We start from the raw sequence: 26,166 nt of genomic DNA on the forward strand, positions 1-26,166 counted from the left end.
CCAATGACAAAATTCCTGAAAAATACCAACCTAGCAAGACTATATAAAAAATTTTCTGCAATTTGAGTTATGGATATTTTTCCCCTAGGGGACAGATTTGAATAGAATCTCTCTACACAGCTATGGCTGTTCTGGAACTCATAATAATATGGACCATGCTGGCCTCAAAGTCAGAGACCCTTTGGACCCTGTCTCCCAAGTGCTGTGGTCACAGGCATACACAACTACACCCAGTTTGGATATACTGTTTAAATGACCTATCTCTGAGTCAGAATGAAAAGATAATATAAACTTAAGCAGGAACCATCATTGTTTTGATGAACAGTAACGTTCTTAAAATTCTACAATGCATTAATTTCAACTGGTAAATTATTTCATATGATCACAATATTTTGTTTATTTTCTTTGTTAACTTCAACTTCTTCAACTGTTTAACTGTGTGTATACACTTGTGCATTGGTGTGCATGTAACACTCACAGGACAGGTTACAGCTGTCAATTACTATTTTGTCCATGTGAGTTCTTGGGATCAAATGCAGGTAATCAAGTTTGGTTGCAAGTGACCTCACTGACCTTATCTGGGTTTAAAAATTATTTTTCTATCTGTTTCTGTTGTGCACATGCCAGAGCCCAAGAATAGGAATAAGAGAAAAATATGCAAGAGTGCAAGTGTAGAAATAAGAGGAAAACTTTTCAGGTAGCATGAACTACTACTGACGTCATCAGGCTCAGTCAGGTCACTATGCTTAGTAGCAACAACTTTATCCACTGAGGCAGTTCTCTGGAATTCATTTGTGGTTCTGACAAAGTTCTACCAAGCGTTTAGTCCTCAGAATAAAATAATACAAAAAGATAGCAGTATAAATATATTTATTTGCAAATAGGATTCATTATTCAAATTATACTGTTCCTTTATCCTTATTAAATGACAATATGTTTACAATTTGGATAGGTGTTTTACTATGTAATGTTTCTACTAATCTTATCTGAGCACTAGTGAGATGCCTCATCAGGAAAAATATGTCTCTGGTGTGCAAGGCTGGCAACCTGACCTTGACCCATGTGAAGAGGGCCAAAAGAAACCCCACAAAGTTTTCTTCTGGTCCCAACATATCTGTCATCCATTCAAACCTACAATCACATTACACCCACAGACACAGAAAAATGTTTTAGAAAATAAATCTCATTGTCCTTACATTATCCAGCCTCTCCAGAAAATTCCTTTAGGAGGCAATACTTCAAGATGGAGTGCCAAACAAGTAAAAATTGGATCATGAGGAGACAGAAATGTCAAAATAATCTATACCTACCCATAGCACATCAAGCTATGTTGTGAGATATACAGTTGGTTGCTGATTATTCTAATTTATTTTATCTCTATCAGATAGATGAAAATACTGCTTTGGATACACACATGAGGTATTTAATGTTCCTATATTCGCTTCTACTAAGCATTTTAACATTAACATTGTTAAAATGCACTGTGAAAACAGGACACATTAGAGATCTACCTTCTACACTTGGACTTGTACTGAGGAGGCTGACACATGAGAATCATGAGTTCAAATGTAGTTCCAATGAATTACTGACATCCGAGCCCAGGCTAGATAACAAATACCATCTAAAGGGAGTTTGTGAAAGTATGAAAAACCAAACCAGGAACAACCCACTGCCCTTTCAGACAACTTTACTTTTTGCCAGATATTTAAACAATGAACCACTTAGATGATGGGCATCTCTTTCTATGCATTTCAGCAGAAAAATACCTACCTCCAAGTCAGATCACAAAAGAAGACGAAGAGAAGTCAAAAAGGGCTATATGAGCCACCAGATAAATTTCAGTAAGTGAATTTGCCATATATAATTCAATACCTACTCCAAAAGTTTCAAACTACAAACCACAATACTGGATCTCCAAAATCAGACTTTAGTGAACATAGTAAACAATTTACTTGCTTCAAGGCTCTGATAACAAAGAGATGAAACAAGATTTTTTTTTCTCTTGAAACTGAAGATAGCTCTGATGTCTAAAGACTTTACCATAGTGTTTACATGCCCAGGGTTTCTCATTTGTATGAGTTCTTCCCTATTTCCTAATGGCACGATTATATATAAAAGCTTTAAAATATTTACAGGGCTAGAGAAAGGGCCAAGCAGTTAAGAAAAGTTTATGCCCAGAATTCAGGTGAGATTTTTGACAACTTCCTGTAATTCTATCTAGAAATCCAGAAGACCACAGGGTCTATCCTTCGGAACCATCAAACAATGCATATATCCAAAGACACACTGACATAACAAAATAAAAATTAAAACAAATCATTAAACAATCATTTTCCCTCATGAATATTATTCTAGTGTAAGCATTCTTGCCTGTAAACCAGATGCTGAGGCATCTAAAGGCTTCCCTACAGAGTTTTTTCTTCATCATGAATTGGTTCATATAACAGAAAGCAACCATGTAGGCTTCAAAATCAGAGAAGCGATACTTTGCAGTTGTTGGTACCATTTGGAAAAGCTTAGAAAATGCGGCCCTTGAGAGGAAAAATGTCACTGGTGGTATATTTTGAGATTTTAAAATTCTTATTCCACTTCTAGTTTCCACTCTCTGCTCCATGCTTCATGTTCAGGATGTGAGCCCTGAGCTTCCTGCTTTAGCTGTCATGTCTGACACTGGTTGCATGCTTCTCTCATGATGATCTTGTTTAGCTCGGAACCATAAGCCAAAATTAAGCTCTTTTTAAAGTTGCCTTAAACATGGTGTTTTATCACAAGAAGAGAAAAGAGTAGTACATACCCACAAATTTTACTCCAGGATGAATTACTTCATGTAACCGAAGAGAAGTGTGATATCTAAAATGTTTGCCTTACTAACTAAATTCACAGGGCTTTTGTCCATATGAATTTATAGGTGAAACCAAACTAGAGAGAGACATCACAGTGCTTGAATAGATTGTTGACACCTGTTGGACTTAATCTCCACAATAAATAATCTTGTGTAACTAAATGAAAGTCTACTGGCTCCATTCTTTATTCTCACAGACTTTCCTTTAGTGTAACTTTTTTTGTGTCCTTACGGACTACTGTAATGTATGAAGACTTTAATAGATAGACTGATTAAACATTGTAGGTTTTACTCTTGGATGAACACTTCCATGGTTTCAAAGACTATGGTGAAATGCAGACATTATGACATTGATTACATTCATAGGGTTATTCTCCAATATGAATTCTTTCATGCCTTTGAAGATTACTGTGGCACGCAAAGGCTTTCCCACATTGCTTACATTCACAGGGGTTCTCTCCCAGATGAGTTCTTTTATGAACTTTGAGATGACGCTCTTGTGAAAAGGTTTTCCCACATTCATTACATTCATGGCGGTTCTGTCCAGTATGAACTCTTTTGTGCCTCTGAAGATTTCTGTGACGAGCAAAAGTTTTTCCACATTGATTACATCCATAGGGTTTCTCTCCAGTGTGAATTCTTTTATGGACTTGGAGATAACTCGGTTGCGAAAAGGCTTTCCCACACTGATTACATTCATACAGTTTCACACCAGTGTGAATTTTTTCATGTACTCTAATATAAGTGTAATCTGCAAAAAACTTACCACATTGCTTACATCCATAGGGTTTCTCTCCAGTATGCGTTCTTTTATGTATTTGGAGATAACTCTGTCGTGCAAAGGCTTTCCCACATTGATTACACTCATAGGGCTTCTCTCCAGTATGGGTTCGTATATGTATCTGGAGATAACTCTGTCGAGAAAAGCCTTTCCCGCAGTGATTACATTCATAGGGTTTTACCCCTGTATGAGTTATTTTATGCCTTTGAAGATTACTGTGACGTGCAAAGGCTTTCCCACACTGATTACATTCATAGAGCTTCTCTGCAGTATGGATTCTTTTGTGACTTTGGAGATAACTGTAACACGCAAAGGCTTTCCCACACTGATTGCATTCGTAGGGTTTCTCTCCAGTGTGTGTTGTCGTATGGACTTGGAGATGACTCTGCTGTGAGAAGGCTTTACCGCACTGATTACATACATAGGGTTTTTCTCCAGTATGAATTCTTTTATGACTTTCAAGATGAGTGTAACGTATAAATGCTTTCCCGCAATAATCACATTCATAGGGTTTCTCTCGAGTATGAGTTCTTCTATGTATTTGGAGATTACTCTGCTGTGAGAAGGCTTTACCACATTGATTACATTCATGGAGTTTCTCTCCAGGATGATGGCTTTCATGCCTGTAAAGATAGTTGGCACATGTAGATGCTTTAACAAATTCACTACTCAGATGAATGTTTTTATCTGTATAACTTAATTTTACAGTGTGGTCTAATGGCACAGAGAAGTCCAAAAATAAGGTTTTACCACATTCTTTAGATTCATAGAGTTCCTCTTATATGTGCTCTTTTGGTTATCTGAAGATACCTGTGATGGTGAGAGCCTTTAGTATATGGCTTACTTTTATAACATTCTTTTTCGTGAGTTTTCCATATAATTAAAGAGAACTGGAAGAACTCAGAGCTTTACCATACTGATGACATTCATAACATTTTCCCATATCGTGAATCATACATTTGTTAAGTGAACTAGGACAAACAAAAGAATTTACACACTTTGTACTTAAAAGGGCTTTTCTGTGGTGCATTGATGCATTTCCAATAAGGTTTGAAAAGCAATTAATTGTAAACCTACATCACATTCAGAAAGACTACTCAAAGTGGGGACTACTGCATGTCTTCTAATTGTTCTGGGAAAGAGCAAAATACACTGCTTCTTTCCATATCATTTGAGCACCTGGCCTATTTCCTAAGTAACATATGATACAACATTAAAGACAGAATAACAAATAAAAGGGTCCCATATTACATTCACACAGTTGACTTTTTTGTTCCTCACAGACATATGGTATAGGTATTCAGTTTTCTCCACAACAGCTTCCTCAACTCTCATAAACTGCCCCCTAACTAAACTTTGGTAGCTCACAAGTGTATCAGTAACACTAGCTTTACCATGAAGTCCTTGCTGATTTGAAGGTTTGGGACATATACTTATCATCCAATCAGCAGGGATGCCTTTTGCTATGCCTGAATGGTGTGGAACAACATGGAGTGACAGTTCTACAGCCTAGCTCTCACGAGGCTATGATGAAAATGGAGCATTGTTTTATTGCCTTCTTTCTTAGAGGAATACCTTAAAAAAAAAACAGAAAAGCTGCCTGATTTTGAGGTACATAGTGTTGTGAGAATTTAGTAATGATCAACACACTTAAAACTATGCATATTTACACCGTTGCATTTCCTTATAACTTTTAGGGAACATTAAAATTCTTCTGTGGAGTTCGATGCCAATCTGGTCTACAAAGAGAGTTCCAGGACAGCCAGGATTATTTCACAGAGAAATCCTGTCTTGAAAGAATAGGAAAAAAAATTTTCTGTGGGACATTTGTATTAGCTTTCACATAAAACTTACCTTCCATTTCTTCTAGATCTTTGACAAAGTTCTTTAATATTGTGGTTTTCCCATTTGTAGCCTAAAATATAGTAACAGAAAATGTATGCTATATTATTGGAAATTATGTAAAATTTAAGTTAATATATCCAGTGAACCTAAAAACTGTACTTGATTTATTTACCACATCCTTACCATTTATCAATCCAAATTACAGAAAGGCATCAAAAACCAAGGAACATCTGTCCCCGTATTTTAAAAGTTGAAGGAAAATTCACAGTCTTACCTATAGCAGTAAGGTTCCTGTAGGTCTCCAGCATCACATTTTTGTAGAGACTCTTCTGGGAAGGATCCAGCAAAGCCCACTCTTCCCAAGTAAAGTCGACATGCACATCATCATAGGTCACTGAATTCTAAAATATCCCATACGTGTGTACAACAGAAAGTGTGATTTTGATTACAATGTAAATATATATTTCTTTGTCAATATATTTGAATAATTTTGGAGCTTCCCACACTTACTCGATGACAGAAAAGTTATAATGTAATCCCAAATTACTTTAGAAGGAAATTGAAAAGAAGATTCGCACATGACATTTCTTGGCCCTTTGAATGGGATTTACCCTTCCAAGAGAAATGACTATTAACAGACATACAGAAAGATAAACAAACAAATCAACAGTACTAAGTACACGTCAGAGAAATTGTATGAACAATAACTAACTATAAAAAAAAGATGGGCAGGGCTGGAAAGATGGCTCAGTGGTTAAGAGCACTGGTTGCTCTTCCAGAGGTCCTGAGTTCAATTTCCAGCAACCACATGGTGGCTTACAACCATCTATAATAAGATCTTTTGCCTCTTCTGGCATGTATATACATAATAAATAAATTAATTAAAAAAAATGGGCAAGCTGGGTGTACTGTCTCATATCTTTAACCTGAGCACACAGGAGGCAGAGATGCCTGAATCTCATTCAGTTGGAAACCAACCTGGTCTATGAAATGCGTTCAATGTAGTCAAGGGTACATATTTGGAGTCTGCCCCTCCCTCCCCCAAGAAACCTAACCAATCAGGTTCTCACTGATGTTCCTACAAAGAGATATGCATTCATCCCAGCTCTATATTCATCTCCTAGAAACATGATGCGTCACAGTTAAAACTGTAACATTAATAAGAGGTATTAAAAAGGAATACATGTTTGACCCACTAAGAGATGTACAGATGAAATGTAAGCATTGTAAATACAAATAAAAAGATAGCACAGGAGAGATAACTCAGCAGTTAACAGTGCTTGCTGATCTTGTAGAGGAGGCAGGTTCAATTAGAAGTACTTACATAGCCCACAACTATCCATAACTCCAAGTTCAGAGATTCTGAGACCATATTCTGCCTACTAGGAGCACTAGGCACACATATGGTGCATATTCCTGCATACTGACAAAATACTCATATTTATAAAAAAATTCAAAACATACACAACAAGTAGGAAGAATGTCACACACTTGCTATCTAATAACAGATGACCCTCAGACATTATTAATGTCATGAATATATGCCATCCAAGGAGAAAAAAAATGACACCCTCTGCCAAAGTTTAGATGTCAAGATGGTGGTGAAGCTCAGCACATCAGCACATGCTTGGAATGTACAAAAATCTACATTCCAGTTTCACCAGCCAATAACATAAAAAAGTGGGTGTGTTAGTTCACACATTTAACATCAGCACTTCAAAGGCAGAAGTTAGCCAGATCTCTGAATTCAAGGCCAACCTGGTCTTCAGAGCTATTTTCAGGATGTCAGTGCTATACTGAGAAACCTTGTCTTCAAAAACAAAACAACAAAATAAAGAAAAAAATAAAAACAGGTGATCAAAAAGGCTTAGTATTAAAAACAAAAGCTTGTACTGCACCTTATGTTATGTAGGGACAGATTTATAATGGTGGTGAACCCATGACAGCATGAGATGGAAGATGGCTGATCAATTTCAACCAAAGAAAAGTAGACACAAGGAACAGGAAATGGGATGAGGCTATAGACACTTAAATCACATCCCCCAAGAGAAGTGTCCTCTAGAAAGCTCCTCCTACTAAAGATTCCATAAGAACCACAAAGAGAGTCATGAATGAGAGACAAGGGTTCATTTATATCATCCTATATGGGAGGTTTTTGTTCAGTCATTTACATCTTCTGCCCCAGGTTACTATGTCAAATGATGATGAAAAAAGATTTTTTCATGTGTTCCCCTAGAGGCCCCCATGTTACTCTCTCTATGAATTGTAGTCTGATTATCTTTGACTTAACAGCTAATATCCACTTATTAGTACTTATCATGTTTCCTTTTCTGGATCAGGGTTGCCTCTCTCCAAATAATTTTTTCCTACTTCCATCCATTGCCTACAAATGTCATGATGTTATTTTTTTAACAGTTAAGTAATATTCCATATACATATGTTATTATTCTCAAGTGTCTCTTAGGCTCAGGCTACAGGTTACACTTTGAAAATTTTAAATAGACTCTATGTCTAGACACATAGGCAGATGGGAGACTTACAGAGCAAAGATATTACCAGAACTATTTCTTAAGTACACCAGTGACCTGAAATGGCAGGTCATCCTTCAGTGACAAGGTCCTAAAGGACAAGAGCCAGGGAATGATAAAGACAGGAAAGTAGAAAGTATAAAAGCTAAAAGGTGGATTTGGGGGCTTTGCAGAAGCTATGCATTATGCCAAGTAAGACATATGTTATTCTATATACATACATGCATACATATAAAGAATGAAAGGAAGGGGGAAAAGGAAGGAAGGAAGGAAGGAAGGAAGGAAAAAAGGAAGGAAAAAAAGGAAGGAAGGAAGGTTAAGACTGATGTGCCCTAAAGGCCCAGTTTTCTTTTTGAAAATAGCATAGTTCTGACTGATGGGCAATATGACTTTACATGACAACTCTTTGTGTTGAGGATTTGACTAGTCAAGCAAGACTGTCCTATTCTTCTCCTCATGCAGGGAGAAGAAACATGCTTTGAAGAACCAGTAACAGCCTGAGGCCTAGACCTCAGGAGCTTTCGCTAAGTGCCTTAGGTATAGAGAAAAAACAAAACAAACGAAAACCAAATCTATAAAACTAGAAATATGCTTGAAAGAACTATTAATGGACTGGGACCAGGAAGTTTGGGGAAGGGTTAACATCTTGTATACAACTTCCAGGGGGAAATGTAAGCAAATTGGAGACATCTATGAAGTCAGCGGATATAATGGATTGACTCAAGAGAAGGCTATCAAACAATGTAGCAAAAGGGAAACATAGGGTATCTCAAGAACATTACTGACTAAGTCCAATGGCCTTTGGACTAATAACCACAGCTCCATGTGGTAGAAAGTGTTGGGTTCTCAGGATCTGAAACAACCCTTCACCACACGGCTCTGGCTCTTTTTTGCCTGCTGACCCATGTGGATACCTTCCTTCTCTCTTCCTTCCGGTATTCTCTTGCCTTGCAGTCTGATGATGCCCACAGTGTTCTACTATGATACCCTCTTGCTGTAGGACAATGATCTTGTACTCTGTAAAGATTTGTCACTTGTACTGGTTTAATAAAATGCTGATTGGCCAGTAGCCAGGTAGGAAATATAGGCAGGGTGACTAGTACAGGAGAATTTTGGAAAGAAGACTCAGTCTGCAGACAGAGGAAGCAAGATGAAAATGCCTTGCTGATAAAAGGTACTAAGCCACGAGGATAACACAGACAAGAATTATGGATTAATTATGGATTAATGTACGATGTAAGAGTTAATTAATAAGAAAGCTTGAGCTAATAAGCTAACCAGTTTATAATTATGTAGGCTTCAGTGTGTTTCTTCAGGACTGAATGACTGTGGGACCAGGTGGGACAGAAACTTCTGTCAACACCTTCTCTCTTTTTCCATGGACACGGATTTAACAGCTTGGCCTCAATACAAATCAATGGCCAAACTTAGTGAACTTGATTTCCAAATTCTCACAAATTATTAATTAAAATGGAGTTACTCTGAAACAGAGCAGCATTGCCCCTACTGGACACCAAAGGTTAACAAATAAAAACTCTGTGCCATGTTTAAGTTACTTCTTTTGAAGTTCTTGCCAATTAGGTCCCAAAGACTCTTCAAACAGTACATTGTGATGTGGGGATGTCCGTCTTTATATGTGTTGCTTTTATTGGTTGATGAATAAAGTCGTTTGGGCCAATGACTTAGCAAAGCAAAGTCAGGTGGGAAATCTGAGTGGGGGGGGGGCAGAGTCAGGGAGATGCCAGAAGCTGACAAAGGAGAAAGATGCCAAAACTCTTACTGGTAGGCCACAGCCTCGTGGTGATACACAGATGAAAAGAAATGGGTTAATTTAAGATGTAAGAGCTAGGTAGGAATATGCCTAAGCTATTGGCCAGGCAGTATTATAATTAATATAGTTCCTGTGTGATTATTCGGGTCTGGGTGGCTAGGAACAAAATAGTCTCTGTTTATGACACTGTACTGCTATTGTTCTTGATGATCAAGAACTTGATGATGAGACCTACTGCTGAAGACACCATATGATTGAGTTATAGAGAATGGCAAAATCAAAGGCATAAAAAAGCAGAAGCTTCATCCCTACTGACTGGTTTTCACAGTGCTGGAAGGTGCTATGCAAGTTACTGGAGGAGACAAGTAATCATAACTCATGCCCACCTGCAAACAGTTCAAGCTGTAATGATGACTGATCTGACAAGGCCTGCCCACTGGTATAAGAGCAGCACAAATATCACGGGAGTAAGCAACCACTTCCTGACTGTATCCAAGTCCCGCTCCACAGGATGAAACACATATCTGGCACCATTAGCAGACTTAGAACTTAAGGATTGGCAGGTCATTGGCTTTAGGGAAGAATGTATTACTATTATGCTGCTAAGTGGACACAGAATTAATCTGACTTAAAATAACTTACCATTATATCCACAGATCAACGGACCTCCCATCCCTCAACTCAGATGCTTCTATTTGAAGTAGACTGTGATTGGCATGGTGGTACCTAGGTGACCAAGATGCAGAGAATAAGTGATTGGGGAATGTTCAGTCTTAAAGCAGCATATATAATACAACCCCTTCCTAAGTCTCAGGGATCATTGTGGAAGATGTGGCAGGAAGAGCATAAAATGCAGAGATGTGCTCTGTTCCCCCAGTCCCAATCCCCTCAGGCTTATCCCTAGTGCTGCAAGAGATCAGCAGCTGAAGCCTCCCTTCCCACTGCCCACATCTCCTGAGACCCCACAGACCATCCTCTCTACACCTCCCTCCCCACACTCTTTGCTGTGTTCCAGGCACCAGCACCAGCAGACATTCACTGTGAACACACCAGCTGGGCAGGCCAATAAATCAGACAGCGCACAGCCATCACATTCTAGAAAAATCCAGAAAGGAACCAAAAACCAAAGAACATAATACCCACCCAACTAAGACAAACCCGTTAATCAACACCTAGATCTATATATAACCATCCCAAACTTAGATGCCAGTGTAAGAACATAATCAATAACAATCAAGGCACTATGTCTCGAGCAGACCCCAGTTATCCTACCACAGCAGGCCCTGAATATTCTAACAGCACAGCTCAAGCATAAGAGAGAGAGAGAGAGGAAGAAAAAACCTTAACACAAAATATATGAAGGTCATGCAGGTCCTTAAGGTGGAAATGAATAAATCCCTTAAAGAAAGGCAGGAAAACATAAACAAAAAATTAGAGGAAATAAATAAATCCTTTAAATAAAGCCAAGAAAAAGGAAACAAACAGTTGAAAGAAATGACTAAAACTGTTCAAGACCTGAAAATAGAAACAGAAACAATAAAGAAGATAGAAACTGACAGAATTCTGGAAAAAAAAGGGGGCTGAGGAATACAAACAGGAACTACAGATACAAGCTTCACCAAAAGAATAGAAGAGATGGAAGAAAGAATCTCAGACATTGAAGATATGATAAAAGAAATGGAAATATTGGTCAAAGAAAATATTAAATCCAGGTTAAAGGCACAGAAAATATTTTCAATAAATTATAGAAGAAAATATGTCTATATTATAAATCTAAAGGAGAGGCCTATGAAAGTAAAAGAAGCATACGGAATATTAACCAGAAAAAGTCCCCTCACCACATGATAATCAAAACACTAAACATACAAAACAAAGAATATTAAAAGCTGCAAGGGGAAACACCAAGTAATACATAAAGGAGTCCTATTAGAATTATACCCAACTTCTCATTGGAGACTCTAAAAGCCAAAGAGGCCTGGACACATGTGCTGCAGACTCTAAGAGACCACAGATGCAAGAATACTATACCTAGGAATTATCACAGATGGAGAAAATAAGATATTCTATGATGAATCCAATATAAATAGTATCTCTCTACAAATCCAGCTTTACAGAAGATGTGTCTTAGAAGGAAAACTCCAATCCACAGATGGTAACTACAACCATGAAACCACAGGAAATAATCTCAAAAGCCAAAAGAAGGGAAACTCACTCATTTGTTCTCTGTCTGTCTCTGTCTGTCTCTGTGTCTCTGTTTCTCTCTCTCTCTCTCTCTCACACACACACACACATACACACACACAAATGCACAAGCAACAAGAACAACAACAATATAACAGAAGTCAACAATTATTGGTCATTTTTATATCTCAATATAAATGGTCTCAATTACCCAATAAGAAGACAAACTATCAGAGTGGATGTGAAAACAAGAGTCCATCCTTCTGCTACATACAATAAACACACCTCAACATCAAGGATAGACATTACCTCAGGTAAAGGGTTGGGGAAAGATATTCCAAGCAAATGGACTTATGAAGCATGCTGGTGTACCATTTTAATATCTATCAAAATATGCTATCATATTTTAAAGTCTCCTAAATATCCTCAAAGGCAGACTAAAATCCAGAATTGTATTTTATTATTAGTTCTGGGAATCTTTTCACAAAGATGGTCTAGGTATGTACTTTGCTATAAATATCGGGCAATGCAATATCACTAATTTTTATACTTTGCTCATATTTTATGATAAAAATATACAGAGAAGCAACAAAACATATATTTGAAAATAATAATTCAAGAACTTTATACATTAAAGATAAAAATTCCTATTAACATACTATAAATATTGTAGCTGTTCTAAGTATGTAATGACCAAGCATTAAAATACACACTATCCAAGAAGAGATGTTTAGACTTTATGCACAAAATGAGAAACAGATATGGTACACTTAATATTACTCCATACCAGATATAAATATTTCTGCTTTTAATTAACACAATTAATTTTTAAAGAGAAATTGAACTCTTTAAGCATCTACATAATGGCATATAGAACAATGTAATTAGAGAGGACAATAACAGCAAAATTGTGTCATAAGTAATAATTATAAAAGTTTGATTCTGTTAACATTGAGGATTACTTGAGGATATTTTGCATGTATGTGCATATGTTCACCAAGAAACCTGTACATGAGTATGCAAATAATAAAACCCAGTATATGGTCAAGTACTGTGGAATTGAATGAAAGTCGTGTTTGACTGCAGTAAGTCCTAGGATGGCAGGCAAATCAACATATGCTTGAGGTTTAGGAATAGAAAGCAAGACCATCCGAGTCAGATCCTTAGGCACAACAAATAACTTTTTAAAATGAGGCCTAAGGAGTTGCTTCAGCCAGTAAAGGTAGTTGCTACCAAGGTTAAAGACCTGGTTTGATCCACAGAATCCACATGTCAGAAGGAAACCCTATAGTTGTCCTCTGGCCTCCACAAGAGCACTGTGGCATCTCTGTGTGTGAAAAGAGTAGAATATTGAGCACATGTGTGTACACTGACAAGACAAATAGTGTGTTTATGTTCTTTCATTCCCCTAATGATAAGGACACTTTCTGGTCCCCTATAAACATTGCTCATAACTAGGTTTGCTCCACTAATTTACACTCATTACAACTCACTGCTACTAACTCTGTTACCTTAAATGGTTCTTCTTAATCTCATTCCCTCTCTAAGGCTTCAGTCTGACCAATTAGATTCCCTTTGAGCCATCTCTCCAGCCCCTATTTGTACCATTCTTAAATTTGAGCTTTATTTTAAGGATTATCTCAAGACTTTCTTTTCTTTTGTTTTTGAACACAATGAAAATAAAACTGTGGATCCGGAAATTGTGGATCATTCCTCTAATCCTATAGCTCAGGAGGCTGAGGCTGTGGTGTAGGGCCTGTTTCAAAAAAGACAAAGAAAACATTATACAGTACATAAACATGTATAATGAGCTTCAAAGACGTACTCTGAATTCAAGAATAAAGGGTGATTTTATGGGAGACAGGTAAGTCTCTGTGGGTTTAGGCCAGCCTGTCTACAATATCAAGATTCATTTCAGTCAGTTCTATAGTAAGAACCAAAACCTGAATTAAAAAAAAAAAGATTAATATATGGTACATTTCATTTCTATTGTAAGGACTATGAGAGAATGGAGATATGGTATCTGTCTCGTTCCAGGAGAAGAGACACACACAGTGGAAGTGACTTACAAAGAGAAAAATGTCGAACAAACTGCTTGCAAATGGAACTAGTCAACAAGGATACACATAACATGAAACAAAAGCCAACAAGTATTTAGAAGCTCATTTAGGAAGGGAAATTAAAAAATACAAAAACGCAAGCAACTACCACTAGGCCCACGTCCAGGCCAAAATTGTAAGGAAACTTCCAAGCAAAAGATGACACTGTAGCTTGACTTGCAAGAGTATCATGTGACTCTTGGCACATATCCAACATTTGTTGAATGATGAAGCCACAGAATTTGGTGAGGAATAATTTCAGCTCTAAAGGAACTCACTGACTCACTATCAACTGATGACATAATTTACAGATGTTTTCTTGCGTGAACATTAAGGTAGAATGGTAATGAGTTGCAAGGACCATGTGGCAACCACTGCTGCTTGACAAAGTTCCAGCATTTCAACGCTGCAGACCACAATTCTCCAGTACCTTTTGACTTTACCCCTGGTGATTCTCACTATGTGTTATGAGAGTGCTCTTCTGCCTTTCCCTTTCAGAAATGTTGTGCTGGTTTTAAAGAATGAAAATGCATACAATGGCAGTCTCCTTCAACAAGATAATTCTTTGGAAGCTATTCCTGTCACCGTGGAACCATACAATGTGATGACTCCGCACACAGGAATCCCCACCGTGCCCTCCAGGTAAGTTAGAGATTTACTGACTGGATACACCTGACCCCAAGGGTAAAAAGCACGCAATGCAGATCAAGAGCCTGAGGCCATTAAAGGCTCAGTCAGTAAGTACAGAGAAATCAGAATATGGTATAATGGCAAAAGGGTAAGATATCAGGATCTTCCCTTTGAGGAGCTTATGAGGGGAACAGGCCCATAGAGTAAGACTAGGACTCAAGGGAACACAATTAGGGAACAGCTCAGTGTTTACACTGCGTCGTTCTTCGATTGTAGTGGAGTGTCTGTTCCCCCACAAAGTCCTTTTCCTAAAGTCAAGTATTTGGATAAATATCTCCATTTCCTCAGGAGCTTAAGGCCATTTCCTGCTTGCTAAAAGCATTCATTCTCCTAGCAGGAAGAACTCGTGGGCCTTCTGCCAATGTGAGAGGGCATTTGGCGGAGTTACTGAACCTGTGAGAACAGGCATTTAGATACTTGCTCAATGATAGACTGGTTCTGCTCAAAGGCCGCATCCTTTGCAGGCTCATCCGTGTAACAAAATCTGCATCCCATCTTTGTGCCTTCCCACACTGACGAAATAGCTCATTTGCCTATAGTTCCCATCCCTAAACCTCTCACCCCTCACCCAAAAGATGGATCTGTTGGACCATGGGAACCAACAGAATGGGCACAGCATTTGGCTAACAAACTGTTTACTGATGGCTCATGAAGCAGGAGCCAATAGGCTGGGAAATCAATTGGCTGTTCCTGAAACGCACACCAAACTAGCACAACATGTTGAAGTAAGAGCAGCACTGCTGGTTACAAGACAAACAGCTGAGGAAGGCAAAAGGAAAAGTCTGTATCTTCTCCAATCCATGGTGTGTGTGAAGTGGCACAGCCACCAAAATGGAAAACACTAACTAGCAAATACATGACAAAGACATCTAGCCAAGGGAAACAGAGGTGGTAATGGCAAGACAGCAAAAACATGAAAATTATGTGATCCATGTAAATGCACACAAAGGCAAGACAGACATCTAAAAATAATGAAAAAGCAGTCAAATTGGCATTATGTTTAATAAAGACTGGAATGTTAAGACATGCTAGGGAACAAATTCAGAATAAACTATCAAGGATGACAGATCACACAGTTGGGTAAACTTGAAAGTTCACCCCTAACACTAAAAAGTCAGGAGAAATGGACAATCAAATGAGATCAGGACAACCCTCTGAGAATAACATTAAAGGAAACCCAGACTGGAAAATTAAGAAACCTGAGAATGTTAGCATAAATGGTAAAGAAAAATCCTAAGATTACATAAAATATCGGAATATATAGGCACACATAAGTTGATAAAGGGAAACTTAAGGTATCCAGGCAGGTCTGTATAGAAGCCACTAGAGACTACCAACTTTGTCCAGCACTTTAACGTAGATTCAGACATCAAGTAACAGCTGTAGCATGGTCTCTAAAACAACTTAACTATAAACTACAAATATATTTCATTGGACCCTTGAAGGCTCCCAGGGCCACATGCCTGCACACTTACAGCTCTAAGTGCAGGGCTTGGATTAGCTAAGGAAACTCATAGGCCAGACCAGTTAGCAACAAAACACACACTCCAGTGTTGGTTGGTCACCATACAGCTGCCCAGGAACTACTGAGTCAGATCAAGGGACACGCCTTACAGGTTCTAAAGTCCAGAGGAGGTCCCAGACTATGGACATACAGGGGGTCTTCCACTAAGCATATATCCCAACTGCAGCTGGCAATATTGAGAGATGGACTGGACTCCTTTAAACTAAGCTATTACAACTCTAAGATACCCCTTGAAAAAGGCTATTGAAATTGCACGCTACGAGTTAAATACTAGACAAAGATTGAATAGAGTTTTTTCCTTAGAAGATGCTATTAAGTCAGATTTAGAGATAGAACAAACAGATACTTCCTGGCCATGCAGAATAATTCCCCATAAATGTGTTTATAGGGACAGAAATACTCAAGAACTGAAGGAGATAGAAGTCACAGCACCCAAAACAGGCAATACAATCTGAACCACAAAAAGAAGAGAAATCAACACCTTATAAAATTAGATGATCTACAAGCATAATGTAGCTAAACAAACGTATTGGATTTGCACCTTCATGAGGATAGTAATAGTCTTAGGATTACTTTACTAAGCACTGGTGCTCACTGGCCATTACACCTTCACCCCAGAAAGAGAGGGAAATAGAATATGGCAAGGCGGGGCCATAACAAAGGACAGCCTATGCCTAACAGAAAATTTAAAAAAAAAAAATAAGTAAAAGAGAACACATGATGGACCAATGCCATGGTAGAAATCTGCTGGGCTAAGGTACTCAAGACACTGTTCCTGGGTCTCCTCCTGTTGAGTACTGTAAGTTCAACATTGCCCAATGAGTCGCGCTCAGGCTCATCAACAGCACCATTGTTAGCTTCACCATCACCAACAGCACTGAGATGGTAAAAGTTAGAGACATCATCACCTTCATCCACAAAAATACCTATAGCAAAAGGAACAACGAATGAAACATCCACCTTACCAACAACCACTACAACAAAGAGTAAAGTATGATATTAGTGACTTAATTCTACCATACCTTGGAGGGGTTCTTAGAGGAAAACTGGGACCAGGAAGACTTCATCCTAAACCTCACATATACCAGGAATGCATTCTATGTTCCATATGCTCCGTGTACAAATTTCCTTGTAGTTCATCAAGGGCTCCAACTTTAACTGGACCACCACTATACAAGGTTCAACACACCACCGCCGAAACAACAGATCTAAGTGGAGAATAAAGAATGAAGCAACGTAACTGACCTGCCAGTCTTTTTCATACACCACTCTCAGAAGACAACTACAGTTACTGACACAAAGGAAGGATGGAATCCACTAATTATCAATGATATACTAAAACCCACCTTTATAACCAAAAAAATAAAAATAAATAAAAATAAGCTTGCTAAATGAGGAAGAATTTTTAGCTGTGATTCCATGTGTACACTACATGATAATGAAATAATAGACTTCCGAATTCCTCTGGATGTACTTGCCACGAGCATCACACACTTCTTTCCTCACAGAGACGGAACATTACTTCTCAGCCTGGACTTATACTGGCTGCTGAACTGATTACATCAACCCAAGAGTGGACATGATACAATTTGCAACCAAAGGATGCCCTAGATCCTATGGCTCCTTTGTGCCAAGAAATCACATCAAAAAAAAAAAAAAAAAGCAGACACAGAAACTTACATTGGTGGAAAACTGCATATGAATCTTTCCAAACTAGAATCATGAAAGCATACAAACCCAGGGCTTCCCTGTTAATTTTACATGATTCCACAAATACCACTGTTCATGGAATGGGGCATTGGAGACTTTGTGGCCCTTAAGACCAAGCTCATTATATCACATTCTGAAACTCTGCACAAAGAACTCCAATTTGATATGGGATATGTCTTCCCCACAAGGTGGAAATGCTGTGAATGAAGGCAGTTTGACGCCATGTATTGATAGAGGAGGATGGGATGTGAACATCTAACAGGGTTCAATCAATGATGCCACGAACAGCTAAAGGGGGGGCTAAGGATCTGAGGGTAAGGAAGTCTCCTCACAACAGGTTCCGTCTATCCATAATTCTTTATTCTTCTTTATTCTTATTCTATTTTGTTCTTAATTCTACATCATTCTTCCCTGTCCTCCCCATTACAAAAGTTTCCAGTCATATATACCCTTAAAACCAGCAATACCCCAGCCCTAGCAGGTTCCACGGCCTGAACTCTTTTGCCCCATAGAAAAATCAAATAAGGTTTTCACACACACACACACACACACACACACACAGAGAGAGAGAGAGAGAGAGAGAGAGAGAGAGAGAGAGAGAGAGAGAGAGAGAGAGAGAGAGAGAGAGAGAGAGAGATTTGAGAGAGAGAGATCCGTGGGAGTGGCTGGTACATGTCTGGTAAACTCCATAATGGAGAAAGTTAGTTAAGAGGGAATTAAATCATCAGGGAATTCCAGAGGAGAAGGTTAGTGTGCTAGACTAAACTTTTAGGTGGTTAGTAAAAGGCTAAAGAGTTTATTTCTAGTACATTGCTGCATTGCTTTTTCCTCTCCCAGCATGCATAGAATCAGGTAACCAAGCAACCTATGTAAATAGTCAGGGAGAAGCCATGTCTCTTGATCAGACAGCACCTACACCAGAGGCTGCAGTTTCTACAGGCCTAGGTCTGGAGTTAAACTTATTTGCTCTAAGCAAAGAAGAGACCCAGGCCTCTAATAGTCAGCTCCAGGCTATGTTATCAGCCACTCTGGCTGTGAGGTAAAACCAGAGCAGCAGCTTGGGCAGGTAGTAATTCTCTGTCCTTGGAGATCTGTGAATATCTTAGATGGGGTGGATGCTCTTTGTCTGGACCCTAAACGCTGACCAAATTCCTGCTGATAAAGATAACTACAGGAAGGCAGATCTCTGCATTTACAGAGGAGAGAGGAACAAGGCCTGGGTGTGGGAAATTGTTCTGAACTAGGAAATTAATTCCCAAATATGTAACAGAAGGGGAAGTCAGCTACAGAGAAAAATCTACAGCAAAGGACTGTCACTTTATTCACAAAGCAATAACACCAAAAAGCCTTGCCTTTTGGTTTAACCTTTACCAGGACCACTGATAAGCTCTGATAAGTTGCCTGTGAAAATATAGCTGAGCAATTACTGTATAATGCTGCGGCCTGTAGCAAGCAACAAATCCTTCACAGCCCACTACACGATGGCATTTGCCAACCCTCTTACTTCCCCACCAATGGTTTACCAGAGCCCATGGTGATGCTTGACCTTAGTCTACCTGCAAGACACCTGGCACCCAGAAGATCTCACTCGCCTTCAATCTCCAATCATGGCTCCCACCTAAAGAACTCTGCTCTGAGCCTGAATTTAGGAGAACACCAGTCCTTCTCCTACTCCTCAGGAAACAGGTTTGCTGCAAGAAAACCTTTACAACTGACGGTTGTTGGAGCTGTGTTGGCTGGCTCCTTACTCCTGTTCTTTCTGACATTGGTGCAGATACAGCAGACATCAGGACTCTTACTGAACAAACACTGGCTAATAACGCCTTGTCAGATGGACTGGCAAACCACTGTGAAACTGTTAATTCTTTTTTTTTTTCTTGGAATGTCTTTTTTTTTTTAAGATTTATTATGTATACAATGTTCTGGCTGCATGCCAGAAGAGGACACCAGATCTCATTAGATGGTTGTGAGCCATCCCACATGGTTGCTGGGAATTGAACTCAAGATTTCCAGAAGAGCAGTTAGTGCTTTTAATCTCTGAGCCTTCTCTTCAATTCTTATATGTGGTTTCCATCGGCACTGTGTACGCCTCAAGGACCAGGGAATGGAATGCAATGAGCATAGTATATTTTTTAAAAGTCTTTTAGATATGGAAAAATAGCTTAGTCATGAATTCCACTATCCCCAAGGCTATCCCTGACAACCAGAACCCAGAGATGTCACTCACTCAGGATAATCACAGTTCTAGAACCCATGATGCCCGCTGGACAGTATATAAACAGAGACCAAGAGCAATGCTTTGCTCTGCACATGGGAGAGACATCACCTTGAACAGCCCTGTGGCTACATCATCTCCTCCATATTCTGACCCCTGAATCAGAGACTTCTGTTAAAGACTGGACATGACCTGAAGTTAATATACATCACACAGGTGAGCAGTCTTGGCAAGAAGGCTTAGGATCTTAGTTAGGAATTAAGATTGTGAACCTTAGCCGGGCAGTGGTGGCACACATCTTTAATCCCAGCACTCGGGAGGCAGAGGCAGGCGGATCTCTGTGAGTTCGAGGCCAACCTGGGCTGCAAGAGCTAGTTCCGGGACAGTCTCCAAAAGCTACAGAAGAAACCCTGTCTCGAAAAACCAAAAATAAATAAATAAATAAATAAATAAATAAATAAATAAATAAATAAAGAGTGTGAACCTTGTGTGATGACTCTCAGCATTTTAAACCATAACTTTTGTTATACTAAGTATGCATATAGCTACCTTCTTTCTCATGAAAGTTAGGGTCACTTTCTTATGATCAATGATTGGCTATAAGTCTGCAAACCAAATGCAAGATAACTGATTTTTAAAGAAACATTGTATGATTTGTATTATATATTTAAAGCCACTTGCTTTGCTTTAATTGCTTAATGAGTCACAGCCCTTTTGAAAACAAATATATCCCCAATTTTATGTGTATATTTGTGTGTTCAAGAGAATGCCTTCCATGTGTGTACAGGTGATAAACCAGAGAAGAGGGTGTCAGATCCCCTGGACCTGGAGTGGTTATGAGCAGGTGGTTATGAGCATCCTAACTTGGATGCTGAGATCTGAACTCAGGTCATCCCCAAGAAGAACATGTGCCAAGCGACCTACCAAGCCCCATAAAACTTTCTACCCAATGACCTAAAAGTCTTTCACAGATTAACAACAACAACAAAAGCTAAATAAATAAGAAAGCAAATAAATGATCCTTGGGAACATGACGCATCAATATTAAGATATTGTATATGGTCAATTTGCACCATAAACTGAATATAATCCAAAGACAATGCCCAACAATTTATAATAAGAAAACTGCAAAGCTACATGCAAAGTAGAAACACTCAGAATGCTCAATAATTATGAAAAAAGAGTACATACATTGACACAATGTGACTTCTATGTTTACGACAAAAGGTATAATAATCAAGAATGTGTACAATATTTGTGAAGAAATAAAGGGGATGGAGAGAAAAGGAAAGAACAAAAGCACAAAACTATAGTCAACTTTTAATCAAAACACCAAAGGATGAGCTCAGTCAGGAAAAACATGATTCTGACCAATGTTACCCCATGACCTATGGTTCTATGTGTATAGAGATTAAATAAACAGACGTCATGACTCCCACAAAATTAATTCAAAGCAACCCTTGAATTGCTATGTTTCTGACTCTCCAGCTACTGATAATTCTTCCGGGGAGAACCCATGCTCTAGAGCCCTCTCTACAAATGGAGGTGATCTCCTCCAGAGCTGACTGTGGTTCTACAACCCCTCATGCCCCTGTGGTTTCAGGCAAACTCAGCCCCAACGATGCCCAATCACAAAAAAAAAGAAGAAGAATTTAATGTCTGTTTCCTGCCACATGGATTATGGCACAAATATGGAATATGCCCTATCTACCTGCCCAATACCATGTAAACCTGAGATGCCTTTGGAGCTCAGAAACTCCTTTGGTCCCCTGGAATTGAACGTCACAGAATCACACCATAGCGGCTGATGACAGCAGAAGTTAGAAGCATTCTAATCATGTATTGCTGAAGGATGAACCCCATCACCTCCTTATCAATTTATAAACTCTCTGGAATATTTATAAGACAAACCTGAAAGTGGAAAGCAACATTCAGAACTTCTAGAAACCAGGCCTTTGGTTTTCCAATCTGTCTTCCCACTGCACAACAAAACAGTGCCTGTGTTTGCACACTGGACGGTGATATTACAAGCATCCCATGCCAGGGTAGCAGAGCCTCCCCCTCCCCAAGGAATCCACACTCAGCAAGGCTCAGAGGCCAGTGTCCACTGCCCAGGTCACCACAGGGACCAACAGAACCATATTCTGACTCATGGTCCATCCTAGTTCCAACAACTAGGAAGGACTCTGACAGATCAGCCGATCTGCTTTTCCTGGCCTGTGGACAGTGTCCCCCACACTCAGCGTGGCATGGCTTGTGGTCTTCCTTACAGCTCCCTACAGCAGAACTAAAGGAGAATCCCGGAAAGTACCTGTAAGCTACCTCCCACTGCTCCTGATTACTCAGCCTTCAAGAGTCCCTCATTAGCTTGGACTGGGAACTGAGTCTCAGGACATTAGCAGTTACCCTATTGGGTGAGCAGAGATCAAATGACTCAGCCCCCACAAGTCCTCCCAGCTCTGCCCCTCCACACTACGGTCAGTCAGGACCCTAGTCTGGGGAATTTGAAGGTTAGTAGAATCTTCCATTCTCCTAGAGCACGTCCTGTTCCTCTTCCAGGTCATAGGGGCCTCTCTGAGCACATTCCAGTACACACTCAATGTCCAGTGCGGTTAACCCTTTGCTTCACAGCTGGGATGTCCTGCAGTCAAACACACGTCACATTCAAACTGTACCTGTTGTTAAAGCAACAGGAGGCCATCGATTACAACATGAAGGGCCACTGGGAGGGCTTGGAGGCAGGAAGGAGATAGTGGAAATGATGTCATTAAAATCCCAAAAGCCATGTTAAGAAGTTGAAACAGGATTTATAACCATGTGTTCCAGAGCTTAGGGATTTGTATTAGAGCACACCAAGTACTACTCACGCCATTTCTCTCAGGCTGTCCATCTTAAACCTGGAAAACGCAGCCACGCTAGGCACCATCTTATCCAGTTCACCTATTTTGGTTGACCCAGTGTGACTACAGCAATTCGGTTTCATGAAAGTTTAGTTCTTCAGTCAATATTCCTGATGGCCTGGTTGGTGAACCTGAGAAATGGCCAGTCGGGACATTTATTGATCATCTAAAATTGATTACCTCAGTACTCATGGCTAACGTCTACTACGGTCAAGCAGGAAGGCTTTTGTCCTCCTTCCTGCCCCTCTCCTTTTGTGCTGCGACTACCCCTGCTGTACAGTTGGTCAGTGAACTCAGCCATTGCACGGGCCCCTCTTCGTTTGTTAAGCTCCCAACACAAGTCAGAGAAGCTGAACCACACCCTTTCACTGATGTATTTTTCCTTCTCCCGGACCAGTAAAGGCCCAGCCTGGAAGGAGTTGCAGGACTGTCTTCCCAGCGCCGAGGAGAGGAAGGATTCAATGTTCAAAGGGATTCTCAGTTAGACAGTGTGAGGTAAGCCTGAGCTATAGGAGACACTGATCTAAACCAGTCATTCAACCTTCCTGATGCTGTGAACCTTTAATACAGTTCCTCATGTTGTGGTGACTCTCCCCAACTGTAAAATTATTTTCACTACTACTTCATAACTATAATTTTGCTACTGTTATGAACTATAATATAAATATCTGTGCTTTCTAATAATCTTAGGCTACTCCTGTGATGGGGTCCTTTGATGCCCCAAAGAGAGACTAGACACCCCACCAGGTTGAAAACCACTGTTCTAAACTGATATAAACCAATGAACAAATAAATAAGTAGAGTTTAAGAAAAAAATGGAATGAAATTCTTAATGACAATGAAACATTGGAAAATATAAACAAATAGAGATTAGAGCAGTAATGAATTTAAAGAAAATGAAATTTTAATGCTGGGCAGTGGTGGCACACACCTTTAATCCCAGCACTCGGGAGGCTGAAGCAGGCGGATCTCTGTGAGTTCAAGGCCAGCCTGATCTACAAGAGCTATAGTTCCAGGACAGGCTCCAAAGCTACAGAGAAACTCTGTCTTGAAAAGAGAGAGAGAGAGAGAGAGAGAGAGAGAGAGAGAGAGAGAGAATGAAATTTTAAAAATGAAACCAATAACTGACTTTAAAATGATAAACCTAATCGAAAGAACACTGACTCAGCTACACTGACTCTGAAACAGAGTAGGCACGTCCCTGCTAGAGACAATGCCATTATTAAGACATTGTATGACTTTGTCCCATGTAAAATGTAAGCTGCTGAGTGCTGTAAATTGGCCCAGAGTTAGAGCCAATGGCCTGTGTCTCAAACCTCTCAGCTGACTTGACTGTGTCAACCAGGATTGCATTTATCTGCACAGGAGAGTTCCCTAACTGGAAACTGAATACTCCAGTGGTTCAAGTTACCCTCCCTACATTGTATACGACTAATTCTGTCTTCATTCCATGGGAGGAATTAATACAGGCTTGGAAATGACACAGTCACCCAACCTGCCCCACCAGGCCCTTCGTTATGATGGAGGCCCTGCAGCTCACCTTCAGTCTCTGATCTAATGACTGTCCAGTCTGTTTCCCCTGCAGTGTACACAGGACACTGTTCCTCCTCTTCTGGTCTGAAGGGAAAAGCCACACACATACACAGATCCTTTCCCTGTTACTGCAGCAGACAGTCCACTGCGTGACTCAAACTGGTGATTTTAGAACTATGGTGCTGCAGACCTATAATCCAAGAATTTAGGGTGGTAGCCAGGGCAACGCCCCATAGGGATACAGACAGGGTTCAAGTCCACCTCAATCAACATAGGACATCTTGACTCAAACCTGCTTTTCAAAAAGACTAGAGATGCAGCTGTTCTAGAATTAATATATCTTCATGGTTGAACTGGACGTGGTGGCGCACGCCTTTAATCCCAGCAGTAGGGAGGCAAAGGCAGGTGGATCTCTGTGAGTTCGAGGCCAGCCTGGTCTACAAGAGCTGGTTCCAGGATAGCTAGGGCTGTTACACAGAGAATCCCTGTCTTGAAATAACAAACAAAACCAATATATGTGTGTGTGTGTGTGTGTGTGTGTGTGTGTGTGTGTGTGTATAATCTTCATGGCACACCAAGGCTTAATATTGGTGGTGTTGTAGTGGTCCCTTGAGCGCCACGTTAGAGCCTGATCTTTGGTAGGAGGATGGGACTCTTGGCCGGTAGTAACTCAGGATTGTCTCCTTTGTTATGGGAATTGTAGTATACTGGCTGGTTAATCCCGGTGAACAAACATTTACAGTTTATACTAATCTCTATAAGGCCTGGTTATCATAGTACTTACCTTTGGGGTATCTGGGAGCCAGCCCTCTCTTAGATTCTCTCTACTCTGTGATTTAGCATCTCCTAAGAATGGATAAACCATTAGAGCATCAATTCCACTCCTCCACTTCACACGAGACACCCTTCACCAGCTCCACAAAATTAACTCCAGAAGGATTCTAAACCTGAATGTTAAATGTTACAAGTGCAGAACTTCTGGAAGATTCTAGAGAGACAAGGGTTCTTGGGGTTTGCCAAATCTGCCACAGCGGCCATACAAACCACTACAGGCGCCAGCATTTCAAAGTGACCTAAACATGAAGGCTATTCCTAAGGACAGTCCAGCTCCCAATGCCCTGCCCAGACGCAGCCCACGGACTGAAGTTATTCAGAGGCTGCAGTCCTGGCCCACAGAGTTGCAACGACATCGCAGGACTACACAGGACACGGAGGACCACATGGGACACACAGGAATGCACGGGACACGCAGAACCACGCAGCACCAGGCAGGAACATGAGGAACACTGCGTCTGGCCGCTGGCTCCTACCCAGCCAGGGGATGACAGACCACACCGACTCCAGCGGCTCAGCCGGCCACTCCTCCCAGTCTGGGGACAGCAGCCCCTCGCTCACCACGGTCGGCCACACCTCCCTGCCTGGGGACAGCCCCTCACTCACCACAGAGCTGCTGACAAGCTCGTTTGCTCACTCCCCACAGGGAAGCCCAAACACAGACAGCAAACAGGCCAACTTCCGACTTTCTGAGCAGAGGAGCTGAGCCTGG

General features: G+C 40.1%; 1 protein-coding gene across 8 annotated transcripts; it reads right to left on the bottom strand.

Moving 5' to 3' along the window:
• Positions 1-853: 853 nt before the first annotated feature.
• On the bottom strand, positions 854-26,166 carry LOC119806494 (zinc finger protein 431-like). Of its 8 annotated transcripts, XM_042054457.1 has the most exons (9): positions 25,405-25,578; positions 24,628-24,704; positions 23,055-23,218; positions 22,099-22,166; positions 17,285-17,470; positions 10,410-10,493; positions 5,743-5,869; positions 5,478-5,538; positions 854-4,246 (listed from the first exon to the last, which is right to left on the bottom strand). In XM_042054457.1, exons 6-9 carry the CDS (start codon positions 10,410-10,412, stop codon positions 3,211-3,213), a joined length of 1,227 nt encoding a protein of 408 aa, XP_041910391.1. In that variant the 5' UTR covers positions 10,413-10,493; positions 17,285-17,470; positions 22,099-22,166; positions 23,055-23,218; positions 24,628-24,704; positions 25,405-25,578; the 3' UTR covers positions 854-3,210. The 8 variants fall into 8 exon arrangements, with proteins under 8 accessions (XP_041910391.1, XP_041910390.1, XP_041910394.1 ...); XM_042054456.1 differs by lacking the exon at positions 24,628-24,704; XM_042054460.1 differs by lacking the exons at positions 17,285-17,470; positions 22,099-22,166; positions 24,628-24,704.

This window comes from Arvicola amphibius, chromosome 2 (assembly GCF_903992535.2).
Source record: "Arvicola amphibius chromosome 2, mArvAmp1.2, whole genome shotgun sequence".
NCBI classification, from domain to species: Eukaryota; Metazoa; Chordata; class Mammalia; order Rodentia; family Cricetidae; genus Arvicola; species Arvicola amphibius.

Excerpts from the sequence above, each read along its gene's own strand:
- LOC119806494 (XM_042054458.1), bottom strand. Across the intron at positions 5,539-5,742 it reads CAGGAACCTTACTGCTATAG|GCTACAAATGGGAAAACCAC; the intron begins GTAAGACTGTGA and ends ACTATATTTTAG. Across the intron at positions 4,247-5,477 it reads AGATCTAGAAGAAATGGAAG|GCATGAAAGCCATCATCCTG; the intron begins GTAAGTTTTATG and ends CTATCTTTACAG.